At 30.0% G+C, this 21,840-nt stretch overlaps 1 protein-coding gene and 1 long non-coding RNA gene across 2 annotated transcripts; one reads left to right on the plus strand and one right to left on the minus strand.

Annotated features, from left to right (window-relative positions):
• The first annotated feature begins 11,767 nt into the window (after nt 1-11,767).
• LOC135928899 (uncharacterized) lies at nt 11,768-12,679 on the plus strand. The gene is made up of 3 exons (XR_010572402.1): nt 11,768-11,912; nt 11,961-12,112; nt 12,154-12,679. It is a non-coding gene; the product is annotated as an uncharacterized LOC135928899 (long non-coding RNA).
• A 4,665-nt stretch (nt 12,680-17,344) lies between these two features.
• On the minus strand, nt 17,345-18,769 carry LOC135928696 (craniofacial development protein 2-like). Its single transcript, XM_065465153.1, has one exon. The coding sequence runs from the start codon at nt 18,767-18,769 to the stop codon at nt 17,345-17,347; it is 1,425 nt and encodes a 474-aa protein (XP_065321225.1).
• Nucleotides 18,770-21,840: the final 3,071 nt, after the last annotated feature.

Raw genomic sequence — 21,840 nt, forward strand, 5'->3', positions numbered from 1 at the left:
TTAATGTCACCTTAAAATCCACACAAATCCTGATTTCTCCATTTGTTTTTCGTACGTATACCGTAGGAGTGGCCCATGTCAACCATTTTTGTGTTGGATCAATCGCCTTCAATATTCCTGATTTAACCAATCTATCGAGTTCCATTTCAATTGGTTTTCGTAATGGAAAAGGTACTCTACGAGCTGGCCATGATTTCGGCCTTCCTGCCTCACTCAAATGTATGCTAACTTCTATATCATTCACCCGTCCAGGTTTGTCATCAAAAACACTAAAAAATTCTGTTGTCATGCCAGCAATTTGTTTATTGGTTGTCATAACCTCTTTATTTGTGATACTACGTATAGTCACTTGTCGTGGAATAAACATATTAAATGCCAGTATCCATGGTAGTCCAAATAATGGAATGTCATTTGAACGGGTCACCACAATCGGTAGTGATCTGCTTATCTTTCCAAGACGAACCCTCACCATAGTTTCACCAAGCACATCTAGCGGTTGGTTACCATATACTGATAAAGGTTTGGTTGGTCCAAGTTTGGGTCGGCCAATTTCATCCCAATATTGTTTCCCAATCACCGATACCTGTGCCCCCGTATCATAGTCAAATTCTATAGGTACTCCATTTATCCAAACAAATATCTTTGCACTATTTCTACCAATTTGGGAAATATTATTAATTGAATCTGATGAATCATTGTCATCTATATGCATAGCATGTAACTTCTGTCCCTTACAATATTTAGCATAATGCCCTACCTTTTGGCAATTATAACATTTCACCCTTGATGCAAAACATTGATGAAAAGAATAAGGATCTTAACGATATTGCGCGAGGTGCGAGTCAGTAAAAATATATTTTATTAACTAATTTCTTTTTCTTTTGTTAAGGTATATATACATTTTCTATAAATATAAATTAGAATACAAACGAAAAACAAAAAGTAAATATATTATAAAATATAAAAAGTAAGGTTACGCCGAAAGTTATAAAAACAAGGTTACGCAATAAAGTTATAAAATCAAATTACAAAAAATAATAAAAATTAGATTACAAAAAATAATAATAAGATTAAGAAATTAGAATAACGCAACAATTGAAAAGGGGGATGAGTTCTTCCACATTTTGAGCATTTATTAAACTTATACATATCATTATTGTTAAATTTATTGTTATCTCTAAACTTAAAATTATTATTATTGTTATTGTAATAACTAAAATTACCCTTTTCTTTGTTATTATTATTATATGAGTACTTTTGATTCGAAAAATTTTCTTGATTATTCTCTATCTGTTCCTTAGGTTTATTGACTTTTTTTGCCATCATATTTGTCACTTCATCCTCAGCCCTTTCCATTGCCAAAGCCATATTTAAACCCTGTTGAAAACTCACCCTTTCTCCCAAGTCATTTATTCCATCTGGAAATCTAGTGCGAATATCTTTCTTCAATGCACCCATTTTGATTCCAGCCACCATCTGATCCCTCAATCTCCCATCTAGGTCAGATTCAAATTTACATTCTTGAGCCATTTTTTTAAGTCGAGCTGCAAACTCCGCAACTGATTCACCAACCCCTCTTTCTATCCGAATAAATTTAATTCTCGAACTAAATAATGTTGAAATAGGCTTAAAAACTTTCTTACCCACTTCAATAATCTCTTCATAATTAAGATCTTTCAATATTTTTGGATAAACAAAGGACCTCATCTCTGCTAAATTACTAATACCCATATACGCAAATAATATTTTTTTTTGGTTTCATTATTTACTAATATACCTCTTATCTCCAACATATCATCAATATATTCAATGTAATCAGCAAAGTTGTTTTGATTGTCGAAGTTATCAAATTTGATCATAATGTTATCATTTTTTTCTTCTTTATTCATAATTACTTTATTTTTGTCTTCTTTGTTCATAATAAGATCATCGACAACGTGGCCAATATTCTAATTAGTCTTAAATAAGCATACACAAATATGGATGGCTTTATTGACTGGCAATCACCTGATATATATATTAATATGATTGATTTGTATGTATGAAATTTATAACATTGATAATATATAATATAAATCTCATTTATAACATATAAAATTTGCAGAAAAAAATTTAAATGAAAGTTAAATAATAATCTTGATACATAATTATAGTGGCATAATATTATTTTTTATGACTAGAAATTTGCATTACTAACCTCCTGATTCTTTTAAATTTCATATGTTTACTGAAACAGTCATAGTTGATAATTCTTCCATACTTAAAATATGTTAATCTCAAAAAAATGCACAAAATGTTATAAATAATGTTGATCGTAAATAGTGTTGTTAATTTGCTTGGTCGTAAAATTTACAACCCAATTTTGTGCTCATGCTTGCTCTAAGCACGAACCCTGAGCACAGACCCAGGGTTCAGACCCGGGGTCCAGACCCGGGGTTCAGACCCGGGGTTCAGACCCGGGGTCCAGACCCGGGGTTCAGACCCGGGGTCCAGACCCGGGGTTCAGACCCGGGGTTCAGACCCGAGGTCCAGACCCGGGGTTCAGACCCGGGGTCCAGACCTGGCACAAGAACCCATTTATTTTTAAATTTTTTTTTGAACTTAGTAGGAAGGTATACATAAGATTTATTCATTAAAAGAACAAGCGTTCCCTCTAGGTCTCGCTCGATAGGCTAATATGGCTAGGTGTTTTAATTATATACTGTAGTCTACTATTAATCATAATTATTATTATGAATATTTTTAACAACATGATGATATTGATATTATGTATGGGCGTCAAATAAAAGGTGTTTTAATTAAATTTTGCTTTATTACTTATTATTATATTAATATTCGTCTTATGAGGTCAGAAATATTTTTAACAATGGAAAATATTGATATGGGCGTCAAATAAAAGGGAATTTAATTATATCTTGATTGTAATCTAAATTATTATTCCAGGATTATTTTTAACAATGCACTATTTATCCGCAATTTGAAAATTTTGACCTGGAAACCCTGTTCACATTATTTAATAAATATATATTTTATTATATAATATTTTATATTCCAGGCACAAAAACCCATTTATTTTTTTAAATCATCTCAGGTTTTTAAAAAAAAATATTTAAGCCTGGTGTACGGTAAACCGTTGTTTAATATTGACTGCATTCTACATAATTTTTTGAATTTAAAACCATTGGCGATATCATATTTCATTTGAAAATCGATGTTTTAAAATAATTGGGATAAAATTGATATTTCGATTGATAATAATATCCATTTCTCACTTCAAAATTGACGGCCATTTTCTATAAAAATTAATGTTTGAAAATAAATTGGGTTAGTTTAGTATGACTACAAATAATATAGATTGCTAATATATTAAGTTCTCTCTTTAAAAATATTGGCGTATTTAAACAATAATTAGTGTTTTGGAACTAAAATGAATGCGATTAATGCCAGGAAATTTCAGAAGCAATAAATCCTATTCCTCCTTCTATTGGATCTTATTTTAAAATATAATTCAAATAATAAAAAAAATAAATCCCTAATATCAAAGTTTCTACACATGGAATACAGTTCCGGCAAAATCAGATTAAAAATTTAAAGAACCCAATTAATTATTTAAAATGCAAAAAATAGAACAAAATACCCATCATACTTTCACCTTACCTTAATTTTGATTACCTATATATGGATTTTCATTATAAATTGTTAAATACAAAATTTTTTTAGCATAATCATATGAAATTCTCAGAGTAGATTCTCTTCAGAATAAATTTGGTAAATTCACATTTATCAGGGAAATAAAAAACGCGCAATTAAATCAGACCCAGCCTTAAATCCGGCTCGGGTACACGGACCGGGCTGTATTTTAATTTTTTTAAATATACCCGGACCCAGCCTCAATTTTATTTTTTAAATACAAGGGCCAGGCTTATATTTTAAAACCACATATTTTAAATTACCATTATTATCTATGATATAATATATTTTAAAGAAATTCGAGCCGGGCAGTGCAGTTTAAAATAACTCACAAATTATTAAATATTGATAAAATTTCTAAAAAATTGACGTAAGACTGGCTTAATTGCTGATATTTAAACTGGCTACTCTACTAGTTAAAGCAAAGCACTAATAGGAACTGATAAAGAAAGAACATTTTCATAATTTTAACATTTTGTCCAGCATATTTTAAAAAAATAACCTAAAAAAATAAATTTCAACAAGTTCCTATTTTTTTTTATCGTATAATGTTATTTTTTGCCATGCCATAAATAAAAAAGGCAGTTACATTTTACATACATCCTGTTTTTTTAATATTTTATTATTTTTTGTACATATTTTATTTTTTAGGTAAAGTTCAAAATTTAAAAAAAAAGAAAAAGGAGCTTTTATAAGTAAAGAAGTATAATTATGAACAATCGAAATTAAAAAAACAGATGGAAGGGGGATTGGAAATATAGTTAAATATTTATAAATAAAAATTAGGATGTGAAAGAAAGTTATTAATAGTATAATTATTATAAATATATTCTTATTTTTTCTCAAAAATATCATCATGAGATCAAAAAGATTATTTACCGGTTGACTAAAAAACGTTAGTAATTCTAAAACGCGTCATCGTTCTTTTTATGAAATCTATTTTATTAAGTGCCGATAACTGAGAATTATACCGTAGGAACAAATTAATTAAGTAAGTTAATTTAATGATATACTGGCCATCTGTCAAGATAAAAAAAATAAATCAGATATATTTTGACAAAGTAACTGCTAAGTATTTAGTATCTAGGTGACAATTGACAAACTTATGATATTAGAAATTTTGATATATATTTTTTATGAGAAATTATTTTTTCATGGTTAACATAAACATCTTAATAATCGCATAATGTGATATTTTATTATAATTTATATTTAAACAAATATATATAATTATAGTATTATGATAAATATAATGAAATAAAAAATTATATAATATACATTTAAAAAATATATATATTCTCCAATCCAAACGCATATAAAATATTATGTTAAAAATTCGTATTCCGTTATATAAAATTGTCATATTCCTATTACGAGTGAGTCTTGCACGGTAGAGAGAACATACATAAAGCCCCGCTTCAAATAATATTTTAACAAATATGTAAATATTAATAATTTTATTGAGATAAATAATATTATTATATGACATGCATGATACTTAATATTCTTAAACGGCGAGAATTTAACCAAATAAATATTCGCGTGCCTGCACTTAGCTAAATTTAAATTTATGTTTTTAAAATTGACTGCATTTGAGACTTTTAACAACACGAATAATAAATTAAACTCAAAATAACCTATTAACATAAATATTTATTATAGATATTTTACTTAAATAAATTTCTAAATAAGTGATATTTTATATTTCTATTCTGACCTCTCTAATTGATGTATGTTTAATAATAATATTATTCCATAAACTGTTATACCTGAGAAATTAATGCCATATGTCATCACGAAGAGACATTATATCTGTATCCCAGGAAGAGAGTGACATACATTCCTTTAGCGTCGATGAGGCCATCCTGTTCCTCAGTTTTGTCATAATATTTCCGGCCAAGGAAAAAGCTCTTTCCGATGCCACTGAGGTTGTCTGTTGGCATAGATAGTCCCTGGCCATCATTGCTAAATGAGGAAAACGAACAGCATTTCCTCTCCACCAATCTAATATATTTATGATCTCGGACGCGAGTGGCTCATTGAGGTATGTCGATAATTGATTATTATCATTAGTGACACTTGATGCTCCTTTTCTAAATATGGATATATTTAAAATATCAAAAATTATGGATTAACATAGAACATTTAACAAATATACCTTTTTTTCAATCCCTGCAATATTGAAATAGTTTTAGAATTTGAGATATCGTTATTATTATCAAAATTATACGCATCTGGCTCTGACGTATATTTTGCAAAGTTTATTTTAAATATATCTAAATATTTATCTGCAACGTCATCCTTTAGATTTGTAATCAAAGTATTTTTGATCCTAGGATCAAGTAACGACGCTGCGTAATTATATGGAGTGAATATATTATCACTATATTCTTCAGCTTTCTTTAACATAATAGTGGCTGCTTCTTTTATTGACAAATCAGAATATGCCACGGTATGATTTTTTAAATTCTCCAATATATCATTGAAGAATAATAGGGTCATCCCGATTGTGGGAGAATGAGTGGATATTTCTACAGTTATTTGATAAAATGGTAGAAGAAATTCTTCCAACTCTAGGAAGAACGAGTATTCATCAGAAGATGGCGTAATATCCTCCCCTATTATACCTTGATCGCTCAATTCATGAATTGAATCAATATTCTAGATAGATAAAAGAAAAAGAATAAAATATACAATAATAATTATTACCTTATTGATGGCGGATATCATGAGGTACTTGCTGTTCCATCTTGTTTTAACAGCTAAAGGTATTAATGTAGCCCCACATATGGCTTTATATGATTGCATAAATTTGGGCGAGCTATGTAATTTATTAACTATATTTTCTATTTTTTCCAATTTAGCCTCAAAAAAATGAAGGCCCACCTTTACTATCAAATTAATGATATGGGCCATGCAGCGATGCCCATATAAAATTTTCGAGTATTGGGATTGATAATACTCTTGGAGCAGTTGTACTGCCTTGATCTCATTTGATCCGTTATCGTGTGTTATTGATATTATTTTATCACTTAATTTAAAATCATCTAATGATGACAAAACAATTTTACAGATATTATCTCCAGTGTGTGGGTGAGGAAACAAAATAATATCTAAAATCTTATTTACAATATCCCAATTATTATCAATATAATGGAACGTAATAGCACAGTAGGACGTGCTATTATTAGCAGTCCACAAATCTGTGCTTAAAGCTATCATATTACTGTTATTTTTTAATTTATCAATTAAATTTTTTTTGGCTATAGTGTAGACATTACTAAGGTTTTTTTTTAATGTTTGCCTACACCACAGCTTTATATTTTTATTTGTATAATAGAAAATTTTTTTAAAAGCTGGGTTTTCGATTATATTAAAGGAACAATTAGTTTTTATTAAAAAAATTAAAATGAGTTTATTTATCATTAAATTTTCATGAGATAAAAGCTTTCTCATCCCCGGCATCGAGTCAATGGAACCGTGTGAGTGTGACATCTCTTTGAATATATTTGGATGCACCGATTTAAGATGTTTTTTCAAATTCGCTAAATATATAAAATATAATTCATAAATTAGTACAGGAAGTTTTTAATAAATAATATTTTTCGGTCTAAATTGGTTGGTTGTGTAGTGCTCAGACCCGGGGTTTGGGTCTAAAATATCGACTAAACCAGCTCTGAGCACGAACCCCGAGCACAAACCCGGGGTTCAGACCCGAGGCCTGTGCTCGAGCAAGTATTAGCACAAAATTGGGTCGTATATTTTACGACCAAGCAAATTGACAACACTTAAACCGTGCTCAGAGCTAGCCTGAGCACTAATTAAGTTAAAAAGCTAAATTTTTTATTTCTCAAGCCGGCTCAGGATAGGTTTAAGCCGTTGGTTCAGGCCGGCTCAAGAAATATTTAAGACAAAAATTTAAAATTATTGTTACTTTGGGAAGTTGAAAATTTGTAAATACTTGGGCAAAGATTACATTTTTTACGTGTCTTATTAGGAGTCATCGTAAATGAATTCCTAATGTCTATTGGTATGGATGACGATGAGGCTTCTTCAGAAAATGATTCTACCAATTCTTGTCCTATAGATGATTGAGACAAAAATGAGAATTCATTACTTGGAGATGGCATAGATTGGTCATCATTATCTGACCAATGAAAATGATCCTCCATATTAAATGTATTAATTTAAAATTTATTTTATAAAATTAAAATATAAATGAAAATGGAAATGAAGATGAAAAAAAATTTAGAATTTTTAAAATTTATTTTATAAAAAAAAATATAAATGAAAATGGAAATGAAGATGAAAAAAAATTTAGAATTTATTTACTTAATAACTTTCTTTCACATCCTAATTTTTATTTATAAATATTTAACTATATTTCCAATCCCCCTTCCATCTGTTTTTTTAATTTCGATTGTTCATAATTATACTTCTTTTCTTATAAAAGCTCCTTTTTCTTTTTTTTTAAATTTTGAACTTTACCTAAAAAATAAAATATGTACAAAAAATAATAAAATATTAAAAAAACAGGATGTATGTAAAATGTAACTTTGCCTTTTTTATTTATGGCATTATTACTGAAAAAACAAAAAATAAGTAAAAAAAACGGAAGTTATTAATATTAAATAAAATAAAACTTAAATTTTTTTCGGCAAAAGAATTCAAAAGTGAATTGTTAATTTTTTCATTGAAAGAGATAATTTTTTTTTTTAAAAATATTAAATCAAGGAAGGAGGGGGAGGGGTATTTTTAAGATCAAAATTATAATACATATACTTACTTTATTTAAGATTATATATATATATTGTCATCATAATATTTAATAAATATTGTATATTCAAGTTTATGGTGTGCATAAGATCTATTTTTATGGGGATTAGGTGTGGAATAACTAAGTAGTTTTTTTCTTTACAATAGTTAAAAATGAAATGTGATAACACTATCCCCGGTCTATTTTGAACCTTGGCATATATAAATTAAGAAGAATTAAATAAAATTTCAGTTACTAGAATATTTTATTGATAAATGGTTAATTTATATAAAAATTAATCTTAATAAACAAATATATTTTGCAATTTGAAATAAATATTTCATAAATTAATATTCTTTTTAGAAAAATGTTAACAACTATACGTATTACTGATTATTTTCGCTTTACAATGTTAACTATAAAGTGTGACTAAAAAAAGGCCGTTTTAATCTCTACTCTCTCACTTTTAAACATTTTAAAAAGATTAATTGATGAGTACTTAATATTTATAAATTTATCATTTGCCAATCACTAACCAAAAACAATTATAAAAGTAAAAACTATAACATTACTCATTAAACTGTCTTTATCGGATTTTGATGGCGATTCAAAATCAATTAAATCTAAATTAAAAGGGATTTCCCCAATTCCAGAATATTTTTGAATCATATGATTTTGCGATCCTTATAGATATATTTTTTTTATCTTTTCTGTCTATTTAATTTAGATATAAAATATTAGTTATATTTTGAAAAATTTTGTATGAATCTAATATTAAAAAGTTGCCTTAAACGAAGTTAGCCACAAGGACAAGCAGTAATTATGAAGCGTAAGCCAATATATATTGCATAGTTGTTGTAATACATACAGGTTAAAGCTTTAACATATATTCTTTTCCCCTTAATTACTCAGAATTACTACTTAAAGTAATTTTTACTGAATTCTCAAAAGTTGCCAAGTAAAAATTTTAATTTTCTCAAAATTAAATTTCTTAGAAAATATAATATATAGCTCAGCAATTTTTACTATATATTTTTATTTTTAAGTGAAGCATGATTATTTGAGTTTTCAAATTAATCATTAATCTATGTCTTCTGGTGGTTTAAATCATGACAGGTTGGGGGTAAACATTTTTCCAAAAAAATATCTAGACAAAGGTATCAAATCCTCTCCATCTTTCCTGATGTCGAAATCTTCAATCGATTTCTGTTTTCGTAAGAATATCCCAAATCGACATTTCTTTAAACTATAACTAGGAATTATTAGTCCCTAAATGGGCATGGTGGGCATAGTTTATTCCACTAAACTAACTTTAGGTGGGAATTGATTGTTTCTTATAAAAATTACTGCCTTAATTAACTATTAAACATGACTTTTATACTTTTGAAATTCATTTTATCACTTAAAATATTTATTCCCTCAAAACTATCAAAAGTAATAACAATTTCATTGAAATTATTCTATTCATTCTATGACAAATATAAAATTATTCACAAATATTAATAAAATGAATATCAAAAAAGATAACGTTGTTTAACAAATTTATATTAAGTTTGATGATTAAAATATCGTTTAAAGTATATTTGTCAAATTTATTTCGTAATGTGGTTACTTCTTAGTGCACTGAAGGATCTTTCTATCGATATATGTGAGCAAAGATCAGCTAGAAATACTCGCTAGAGGGATATTTTGGATAAATGTAAAAATATTTTGATGGGAAGGCAATTTTAGGCTATACAATACATTAATTTGTAATATCCATTATCGAATTAGAGTTAAACAACAAATAAATGCATTTCAGCTTAAAATTAAAGTAGAGTCAACTCCTGAGGTGACTAATGTCAACTCCTGAGGTGACTTATGTCAACTCCTGAGGTGACTTATGTCAACTCCTGAGGTAACTTATGTCAACTCCTGAGCCAGCATATCTAATCTGTTTGAGGCTTAGCCATTTTTTACAACTTTAGGGTAAGAATTAAATCAACATAAATTATCCTCATTTTTCGATGATATATGAATTATAAATATCTAAAAATCGATAAATTCCTATAATAAATTTTTCACGGTCTTAGAAGGTAATTATTTTGAATTCCATATCAATTATTTAATTAATATGAAATTGAATTACTCGTCCTCTAATTTTTAATTTTTAGAATATAAATATACAATTTTTTTAAAAAGACTATTATTGAAATATTCGTCCTCTATGCATAAAATTGAGCAAAACATTAATAATAAATTATTATAAGTTGATTTGGTTTGGTGCTCGGATCTGTGCTTTGGTCGATGCTCGGGTCTGTGCTCGGGTCTGTGCTTGGGTCTGTGCTGGGGTCGATGCTCGTGTCGGTGCTCGGGTCTGTGCTTGGGTCGGTGCTCGGGTCTGTGCTCGGGTCGGTGCTCGGGTCGGTGCTCGGGTCTGTGCTCGGGTCGAAGCTTGGGTCGGTGCTCGGGTCTATGAATTTGGTCGACCAGGTCGACCAATTTGGTTGCTTTGGTTTTGGTTCATTTTTTCGACCAAAAACCCAACCAAAAATCATGCTAATTCGACCCAACCAAGCAATTTAACAACACTAATGGCATGGCAAAAAATAACATTATACTGATTAAAACACCTTTTATTTGACGCCCATATAATATCAATATCATCATGTTGTTGTTAAAAATATTCATAATAATAATTATGATTAATAGTAGACTACAGTATATAATTAACACACCTAGCCATATTAGCCTATCGAGCGAGACCTAGAGGGAACGCTTGTTCTTTTAATGAATAAATCTTATGTATACCATTCCTACTAAGTTCAAAAAAAAGTTAAAAATAAATGGGTTCTTGTGCCAGGTCTGGACCCCGGGTCTGAACCCCGGGTCTGGACCCCGGGTCTGAACCCCGGGTCTGGACCCCGGGTCTGAACCCCGGGTCTGTACCCCGGGTCCCGGGTCTGGACCCCGGGTCTGAACCCCGGGTCTGTACCCCGGGTCCCGGGTCTGAACCCCGGGTCTGAACCCCGGGTCTGGACCCCGGGTCTGAACCCCGGGTCTGTGCTCGGGGTTCGTGCTCAGAGCTGGTTTAGTCGATATTTTCGACCCAAACCCCGGGTCTGGGCTCTACACAACCAACCAATTAACAACACTAAAAAGCAATACAAAATATTATGAAAAATTATATTGATCTTAAAGTTATAAAAAATATATTATTGAGAATAGAAGTATATAATTCTTAAACATGATAATGAGAATCTTATTCCAAATATCTTATAATTCCTATTTGAAATCTAACATTTAAACATCATCCAATCATAAAAAAAGTCTGCAATTATCTCTTGCAATGTTTTTATGTGAAAGTTAGGCAAACGAATTTGATCAATGTGATATAGACTTATCCGAATTTCAAATTTATCAGACGTGATGCTTACTTGCTTATTAATCAAACACGATTTATTATCTCTTAATACTTTGCATTCAAGTTAGTTTATTTATGTATTACATTTTTAAAAAAATTATTCAAATATAGATTTTGTAAGATACGTAAGCACTGTTATGAAAAATAAGAGAAAAAAAACTAAAGGAAAAATTAAAGGTCCATATGTTAACGAAAATGATATAGTTGTTGCTGGTCAAATCATTACAAAGCAAAATAATCTTTTGTTTCACCCAGGATTAAATGTTTCTAATAATATATAATTTGATTTAAAATCAAATTCTAGGTTATAATTGGTAAAAATAACACCTTGAATTCTGTAATTAATGGTAAAATAATTGTAAGTGCAGAAAAATTGTTTCTAGATAACACTCGATATAAAGTACAAAATTATTATAAAGATTGGAGAGGTCAGCCTTCACACAAAAAATTCTTCAATGTTTTACCATTATTAACACATGAAAAATTTATAATAAAAAATTTTATATAATATTAATGTTAACAATAATATGTCTATAATATTGTATTCATATTTATTTTAAAAAAAAATTTATAAAAGATTATAAACAGGTTCAAGTTTAGGTGACAATTTATTTTGATGATTCAGATTTAAGGTTATAATATTACCTAATACCAGTTACAAGTCTGCAATGCCCAACCTGGTACTCATCCCATGGGCTAGACTGGGTAACATCTGATTTTTTTTGGGCTGGGCAAAATATTCAAAATTTAGATTAGTTATAAAAATTATAGATAAATTCTGATTAGTTTTTTTTACCACTTTTCAATATAAATAGTTGCTTATTTTGGTGTTCAGCTACATATATTTTTGGTTTGGCTTTGTATTTAAAACACTGGCTTGGCAACTTGATAAAAAATTGGAAATGGGTTGGGCTTGGTAAAAGCCAAATTCTAACCAGACTGAGCCTGAAAATTTTGCAATTTGCAGATCTCTATTATAAATTTAAGGGTTCCGATTTAATCTCTGCCTTAGAATGTTATTTTCATGATTAAGTATATCAAATAATTATTGACACAAACTTTGATAGAATGAATTAAAACAGTTGTTTACATATGCCCTGCCTTAGTGAACACCAGGGACTTGAACTAGAGGTCTGCAATGGGTAGGCTTTTAGCCAGAAATCCTGCCCACTATTTTTTTTGTAACCTGCCCACCCACCTATAATTTTTTTTTATTCCCCCCCCCCCCACATATATCTAACTTGCCCACCCGCCTAGAGGTCTGCATTGGTCAGGTTAGTGGGCGGGCGGGTAAAATTTTTTTAAAAACGGGCAGGCATGTGGGCGGGTTAAAAAAATATTTTAACAATGGGCGGGTGGGTGGGCGAGTTAAGAAATTTAGAAATTTAAACAATGGGCAGGCAGGCGGGTTAAAAAAATTAAAAATTTTTATTTTAATTAATAAAAAATTGTTATTACGAACTTAAAAAATAAAAAGCCTTTTTCTGGTATAACTTTTTATAAAATAAATCAACTTTTTTCTTCAATTAAAAAAACTTTTTCTACAAATAAAAACAAACTTTTTTCTATAAACAAATTAAAATCTCCTTTTATGGTAATGAAATAAAACTTTTTTCTTAAAATATATAATTTTTTAGATATTGAAAATTAAAATTTCCTTTTTTGGGAATAATGAAATTACTCCATTGTGTTATTTTATTTTAGTAATGATTGTTTATCTTTATATTTCTCTTTTTATTTTAGTAATGATTGTTTATCTTTATATTTCTCTTTTTATTTTCATTTTTATTTTCTTATATAATATATAAATATTATTTTTTATAACATAATTTTAACAAAATAATATTTTTTAATTTAATTTTAAAATATGAATAAAGAATTGATTGCTAAGAAAATAAAAAATAATTTGTATAAGATAAAAAACAATGAAGATAATAATAATAAACTTAAATCGTCTATGTGGAAACAATTTAAAATTATTTTTGATGAAAATGACAAAAAGCTAGATTGGATTCGCTGCAATGATTGTGAGTCTATCTTTAAATATAATAGCAAAAGTGGCACCTCCTTCTTCCTTCAGCATCAATGTTCATCTGCAAATTATGAAGATTTGATAGATAATAAAAAAATAACTGGATATTTTGAAAAAGACAATTCTCAATTAAACAAAACGATAAAATCTGGTCTAATAGCGAGTTTTGTAGAATATTGCGCTAGAGACATTAGGTATTTTAATTTAATAAATTATTCTTTTATCTTTTTTAGGCCATTTCAAGCAGTTCAAGGACCTGGATTTATAAATATTTTACAAAGATTTGCCGACTTAGGGGCAACATATGGTAAATTGGATGTTAATAAGATCATCCCTTGTGCTACTTCAGTTAGCCGCAACGTATCCAAACGCTACTTCTGAAAGAAAATTTAGCATTGCCGGAAGATTTTTAAAACAAAGAAGAACGTTTTTGAATCCCGAAAATGTGGATTCATTATTATTTTTGCATTATAATTACTTATAATATTTATTTTATATTTATATTTTATAAATATTTTATTTGATAAAATAAATTATCCATAATTTAAATTGAATATTTTTTAAGCTTAATATAGTAATTTCCTAAATTATAAAACTTATAGAGATGTAATGTTGAAACTATTTTCATTAGATGCTTAAAATAGCGGGCTTGGGTAAAATTTTTTTTATAAATAATGGGTTGGCGGGTAAAAAATTTCTGACTAATGGGCGGGCGGGCAAGAAATTTTAGATTAATGGGCGGGCGGGTAAAAATTTTTAGATTAATGGGAGGGTGGGCGGGTATATTTTTTTGAAAACTATAAGCGAGCTGGGCGGGCGGGTTAAAAATTTTTTTAAACATTGAGTGGGCGGGCATATTATCCAAAAACCCGCCCAATGCAGACCTCTAATTTCATCTAATGTCTTTGGCAAACACAAAGTAAATAATTTTGAATAAACCTCTAGTCCAATATTTGCTAATAGATTTTTTGTCTTCTATTTTGGCGATTTTAAAAATGATTTCCATCTTCGATAAATACACTTCCATCTCGCATTCCTTTAAAAAAATTATTTTGATGGCTAGTTTGGCTCTATATTTATTTTAATGTTTTTTTTATCCATTCAATACTCCAATGGGGTATATGAGACCCCAGGCTTGCTAGAATTAATATTACATAAAAACGGTTTATTATTATGATCTGGAATTTTCAATAGCTTCATCAAATATATCTTAGAATCTATATTCCAAATTTCATATATTTTGGTTAAATATTTTATAAGATATAAACATTTTGTGACTGATTGGGGTTTGTGAGACCCCACCAGAAAACGTAAGTTTTTGAAATTTTTTATAATTATCTCATTTTTCAAATTATATTTATCATTTATTATGATTTTTACATATTCTGAAAGTAAATATAATAAAATTTAATTAAAATATAATATCATTTTTTCATATATTTGAGTTGGATATGAAAAAATAACATTATTATCATAACCAAAAAAAGAAAAGGATGTCATAATGATATCAACTTTCCACCATAATAAAAATGTTGATACAAATGATACAAGAAATCCTGAAATGATAACATTTTATAATATGACTAAAGGTAGGTTAGATATGGTGTATTGAATGACAAAAAATGATACAATTTCTTATACACTTCTAATAATTCTTCTTCTCCGTTTTATGGCGATTTCCAGGTTTACCCGGGTAGGCCAGTTTTCCCTCTGATTTTTCTTTTCCATTTTTGACGGTCCTGAGCATCAATACTTGTAAGATTCAAGCTTCTCATATCCGCCGCTATCACATTTGTCCACGTCATCTTGGGTCTTCCTCTAGGTCTTGATCCTCCTACTTCCATCATTGTTCATCTCTTTACCCAGTCATCTCTTGTCATACGTTCCACATGCCAAAACCATCTTAGTCTATTTCGTCGCATTACCATACCAATCATTTCTATACCTAATCTTGCTCGCAATTCCTTGCTAGTTTTTCTCTCTCTCAGAGATACCCCACACATCCATCTAACCATCCTCATCTCTGTTCTTTCTAATTTGGCTTCGTGAATTGCTTTCATTGCCCATGTTTCACCGCCATAAACTAAACAACTTCTCCCGCAGCTTACGTAAACTTTCCCCTTTAACTTCAGAGAAACTTTTTTATTTGTAAGAATAGACGACATCTCTCTGAACTTCTTCCAAGCTTGTCTGATCCTTGCAACAACAGCAGAATCTACACCACCATCTGCGTTTAGCATATCACCTAAATAACAAAACTTATCCACTTTTTCTAGGGTTAACCCATTGCCAATATCCAGACCACCATTTTTTAGGTTATCATTATTATGTATCCCTTTCATGCATGTTTTACAAATAAAGGTCATTCTTTCTAACATCAAACTGCCTTTTTTCCCGCTACATCTTTTATGTACCCATTTCTGGCATCTGGTGCATTGGATTGAATTTCTAGCAACTCCTTTCCCACATACACCACATGGCCACTTACCGGATTCCTCCATCTTTAGATTTTCCCCACCAATCATCACCTTTGTTTTTAATGCATTCATTTTCAGGCCCTTTGCTTCCATAGTCATCTTCCATTTACTAACTTTATCCCTCAATTCTCCCTCACTGTTTGCCATTAATACAAGGTCATCTGCATATAATATCTCCCATGGAAGTCCTTCACGCATTTCTATAGCCACCACATCCATTACTAAGATAAATAATAATGGACTCAGCACGGATCCTTGATGAAGTCCTACCTTCACCTCAAAGCTGTCACTATCATCATAATCCGTCCGTACTGCTGTTTGTGCTCCAACATACATTGCCATCACTGCGGTAACTAACCATTCCTCCACACCGGATTTTCTCAAGGCCCATCTTGTAATCTCACGCGGCACCCTATCAAATGCTTTCTCCAAATCAACAAACGCATAATAGAGTTTCTTTTCCTTCGCAAGATACTTCTCCTGAATTTGTCTCACCACAAAAATTGCATCTGTCGTGCCTTTTCCCGATGTAAAACCAAACTGCATTTCATCAATTTTGATTTGTTCCCTTATCCGCTTTTCTAACACTCTCTCAAATACTTTCATTGCATGTTCCAAGAGTTTAATAGCTCTGTAAGACCCACAATCTAAAGGATCACCTTTCCCCTTGTATACTGGGATAATTATACTTCTTCGCCAGTCCTCGGGAATAGTACCTTCTGTGACAATCTGATTTGCTAAATTCATTAACCATTCAATCCCTAAATCATCAGAACCTTTAAACATCTCTGATACCACCATCGTTAAACCCGATGCCTTCCCTTTCTTCATCTTTTTCACTGCTCTCCTTATCTCGTCCTTGCCAAATTTACACCCTGGACCTTCTACCTTTGCACAACTAATATTATTATTCCATTCATTTTCTTCATTCAAAAGTCCTTTCATGTAAATCTTCCAGGTGTTCTTAATACCACTACTATCAATCGTCATTTTTCCTTCCATATTTTCAAACACTTTACACCTATCACATCCTGCCTCTTTTTTGACATCTGTTTTGCCATTCTAACCATATTTCCAATTCCATCAGCGCATTTCATTTCTTTAGCAAACTCGTGTCTTTTTTCTTCTTGAGCCTTCGCTATTAATTTCTTAGCATTTCTTTTAGCCATCTTGTAAATATCATTATCACTATTTTCTTTGCTATTATACCATACTTTGAAACACCTCCGTTTCTCATCCACGGCTTTCGCTACCTCTGGGCTCCACCACCAAGTCTCCTTATGTCTAGGCGGCCCTTTTGTCCATCCACATACCTCCTCAGTTGTCATTACCCAAGCATTCTTCATGGCTTCCCACTTGTCATTCACCCCAGATGCTTGTGCCACCTCCGCCTCCCTAATCGCCAATGCCATATTGAATTGACGCCTAGCATTCTCCTCCTTCAATTTCCAAACCTTCAGCCTTGGGACAAACTTTCTTTTAGTGACCCTGGCACCTTTAAGAGTGAGATCTCCTACAACTAGTCGATGCTGATTTATACATTCCTCTCCCGGTATCACTTTCACATTTTTAATTATACATCGATCACATCTCCTTAATAACAAGTAATCCACAACACTTTTGGTACTACCCGACTTATAAGTCACCAGCTTCTCTGATTCTTTCTTAAACATTGTATTACAAACAATCATATCCATAGCATCACTAAATTCTAAAATCCTCTCTCCTTCTAAATTTCTCATGCCGTAACTGAACCCTCCATGTACTCCTTCATAACCCTCACTACTCGCTCCCACATGTCCATTCAGATCGCCAGCCAGGATAATCCCCTCTTCATTTGCCAGTCTCGATGTCACCCCCAATAGACTGTCCCAAAATACATCTTTCTCTTCTTCACTTCTTCCAACCTGAGGAACATATGCCGAGATCATATTATATAGCTTTCTACCAATAATCATCTTGATAACCATTATCTGGTTGTCTAGCCTTCTCACTTCGACTACTTTGTCTACCAATTTCTCCGCAACCAATACCCCAACTCCAGCCTTACCATCATTACCTCCTTGCCAAAAGAATTTATACTTTTCGCTAGTCTTGCCAATTATTCTGGTCCCATTTCCTTTCCATCTAGTCTCCTGTATGCAGCACACATCTATATGTCTTCTGTGCAATACATCGACGACTTCTCCCGCTCTTCCCGTCATACTCCCAACATTCCATGTCGCGACCCTAACTCGATCACCCGTAAACTGGTTTCTCCACTTTTTATCAGGTCGTTTATGGCCGTCATAGGTTTCATTTTCATGAATAGTGGTTCCACCAGGTTTCCCATCCTTCTTTTTGTCGTAGGCGGATGAGGAGGCCCACGGGGTACTTTGGGCTGTACCCCGCCCATGCTTTGTTGTAACCATAGGGAAATTTTTGTAGCATGGTTTTTACAATCGGATGCCCTTCCTGACATCAACCTCTTTAAGTGGTTTTTACACCCCGTCGAGGAGACGGTGATCCTATTCTAGACCCAGATCACAGGGAACCTTTTAGACCTCCATTTGCCGCCAAAAGACGTTGCCACTCCCCCGCCACGATGAGGCTGAAGGTAGGATTTTGGGAGAGTTATACACTTCTAATAATAATATAAATTAATTCGCATCATATAGTAAACACAAAAATATCAACTTAAAAGAAGTAATTTCATATATAAAATATCAATGGAATTATTAAGCCATATTTAGAAGTACAACAAAAATTATCAGATTGTCCTGACTTTTGAAGGAATCTATATGCAATATATTGGCAAAGTTCATAATATAAATCTTATCCACTCAAGAGGAAGGTACAGTGTGTGTCCTAGCAGTAAATATGAGAAAACTAAATATTTTTGTCAAATATGGGGAAAAAAATTATGTTTGGAACATATTAATGCTTTATGTGATAAGTCAAAATTTACATATTTAAATGTCCTATATTTTTTTTATTTTTGTATGTATTAGTGTAAATCTTGTTTTATATTAAAGAATAGATTGAATTATAATGATGATATGATAGGTAAATTATTTTTTTATTTAAAATTTAATAAAAGTAGACTTTTTTTAGAAAATTTTGGCACAAATTATAAATATCCTAATTATTTTTAATCTAAGCACAATAAATTAAAATTAAATATTTAATCAAGTTTGAGGTTTGTTCTATCTTATATCCAAATATTAAACCAAAATATTAAAACAGAAGGAGATATATACATTTAAAATTGGGGTCTATTAAACCCCATCATAGTACTAACGTCATTTTTTTCACCGGAGTATTGCAGAGTTAATAAACATATATTATGTAGTGCTGTGAAGTAACGTCCAATAAATAACGACGTTACTTTTTTTGAAGAAAAGAAACGCTATTCGTTACCTTCTTCTTGAGTTAACGAGTAACGGTAACGCGTTTCTTTTTTTAAAAACGGTAACGCAAAACGTTACTTGTTACTTTATATTTTTTCTTAAAAAATATCAACAAAAAGAATAATATATTTTATTGTATTATAAAATTAGTTTTATTTATTTTTTAAATCTTAATATTAATAATTCAAGCTGAGTTTTAATTCATATCAACCACTTCCTTCATTTTTATTTTAAATTCTCGTTATTAAATTTTCTGTTGAAATAAATATTCAATCAAAATTCAAAGTAAAAGTTAATAATGATATTATTATTCTTATAATTTATTTTAAGAATATTATGTCCATAGTACTTACTTCTTCAGATGAAGATTATTTAACCCTTCCTTGGCCTCAATTTGATATATTTTAAACCAATAAAGAATATTAATGGTACCAAGTCTATACTTTGTAAATGTAAATTATATCCCAACGCAAATATTTCAACCTCAATATCCAGCAGTTCAAACTTAAAAAAGCATAGGTAAAAAGTAGAATTAATATATCATTATTTTAAACATTACTTTAATAATAGAATAATATTCTTTCATAAAAATTTGAAAAGCTTAATTATGGAATTAAAATGTAGGCTGTGCCGATATTAAATATCGGATCGGCACCGATATTTGGCGTTTTCCAATAATATCAGATCGGGCCCATAACCGAAAAACCCGATCCGATTTTTTACTTTTCTTTTTTTTGATATTTATATATATTTTACGTTATTATAATATTTTCTAAATAATTTTTTTTAAACAATGCAAATGCTCAACACCCTCTAAATTTATTTCTTTTTTAAAATAGATTTATAATATTGAAAATTTTTGTTTTATTTATTTTAAATCTTATTAAATAATAACGCCAATTTTATTATTTATTTTAAATAAAAATATTTAAAATGCGTTATCTGTGAATCATATGAGTCTCCCTTTAGTACGGCAGGGGATATAGATAGTCCATATCGTTGAAGTTTATTGCCAAAAAATCTAGAGGCTCTCATATTTATTAAAAAAATCTAATATATTATAATTTTATATATTAAATATTACAATTTTATAATTAATACCAACATAAAATGGATATATTATCAAATATATGTTTTTTTAATTATAGTTTTAATTGTAGAAATAAAGAAATTAAATTAAATGCATAATTTGATTTTTTGCATACAAAATATTTTACCTATTTACTATAAAAAAATTCAAAAGTTAAAAAATAACGATTATGACGTCACTTTCTATGGTACATCCTCACTGAAATTTTATCTTAACATGTTTACAATATATATTTTTACCTATTAGTGAAATTAATGGTTAGTACAGCATTTTTAGAATTTTATTTTAGATATGATGTACAAAATAATCTTACCCAGGCATTCTTTCTTCTATCCTTAGTTACTATTTAAGATAGTCTTTCTATCAAATTTTTAATTAGATACTAGTATCTGTATCTAAAATAATCTATATCGAAATTATTATTTTTCGAGGATCTGACCAACTCAATCCTTTAAGGTTGTCTAATTTCCATATACATCTATTTTTGCACTGATTTTTGAGCATACAAAAAGTTGTGCTTATTTCCCAATTAATTTTATGTTCATTTTTGAATCAGTTCTATTTCGGAAAAATACAAAATCAAAGGACTAAATTGGCAAAATATTTGTTAAAAAATGTTGATAAGGAAATATAAAGTTTTAGATTGGGATCTTAAGGTATTTGATATGAAGGTAAAGTATTTTAGATTAGCATGTATATTATGATTATAGGAGGATATAAATATATGGAAACAAACTCGGCTGAAAGTTGGGTGAAAGCGCGACGATGGCCAATTAAAGGGGGTGGGTATAGGGGCTTTAAATCAATAAAATTATAGAAATTTTAAAAATAAATTGGCATCCCCTTTTATAAAAGCTAGCAACCATGAGCATATTTAAAAAGGAGTCTCTCGATTCGATCCTTGAATATTCAAAGACATGCACAAGTGGAAAAATCGAGTGTTAACTAACTCCTTCCTTTTAGTTTATATTCACAATAAACTTAAATATGACATACTTATAAA

The sequence above is a fragment of the Gordionus sp. m RMFG-2023 genome, chromosome 4 (assembly GCF_954871325.1).
Source record: "Gordionus sp. m RMFG-2023 chromosome 4, tfGorSpeb1-WG-v2, whole genome shotgun sequence".
Lineage (NCBI taxonomy): Eukaryota > Metazoa > Nematomorpha > Gordioida > Chordodea > Parachordodidae > Gordionus > Gordionus sp. m RMFG-2023.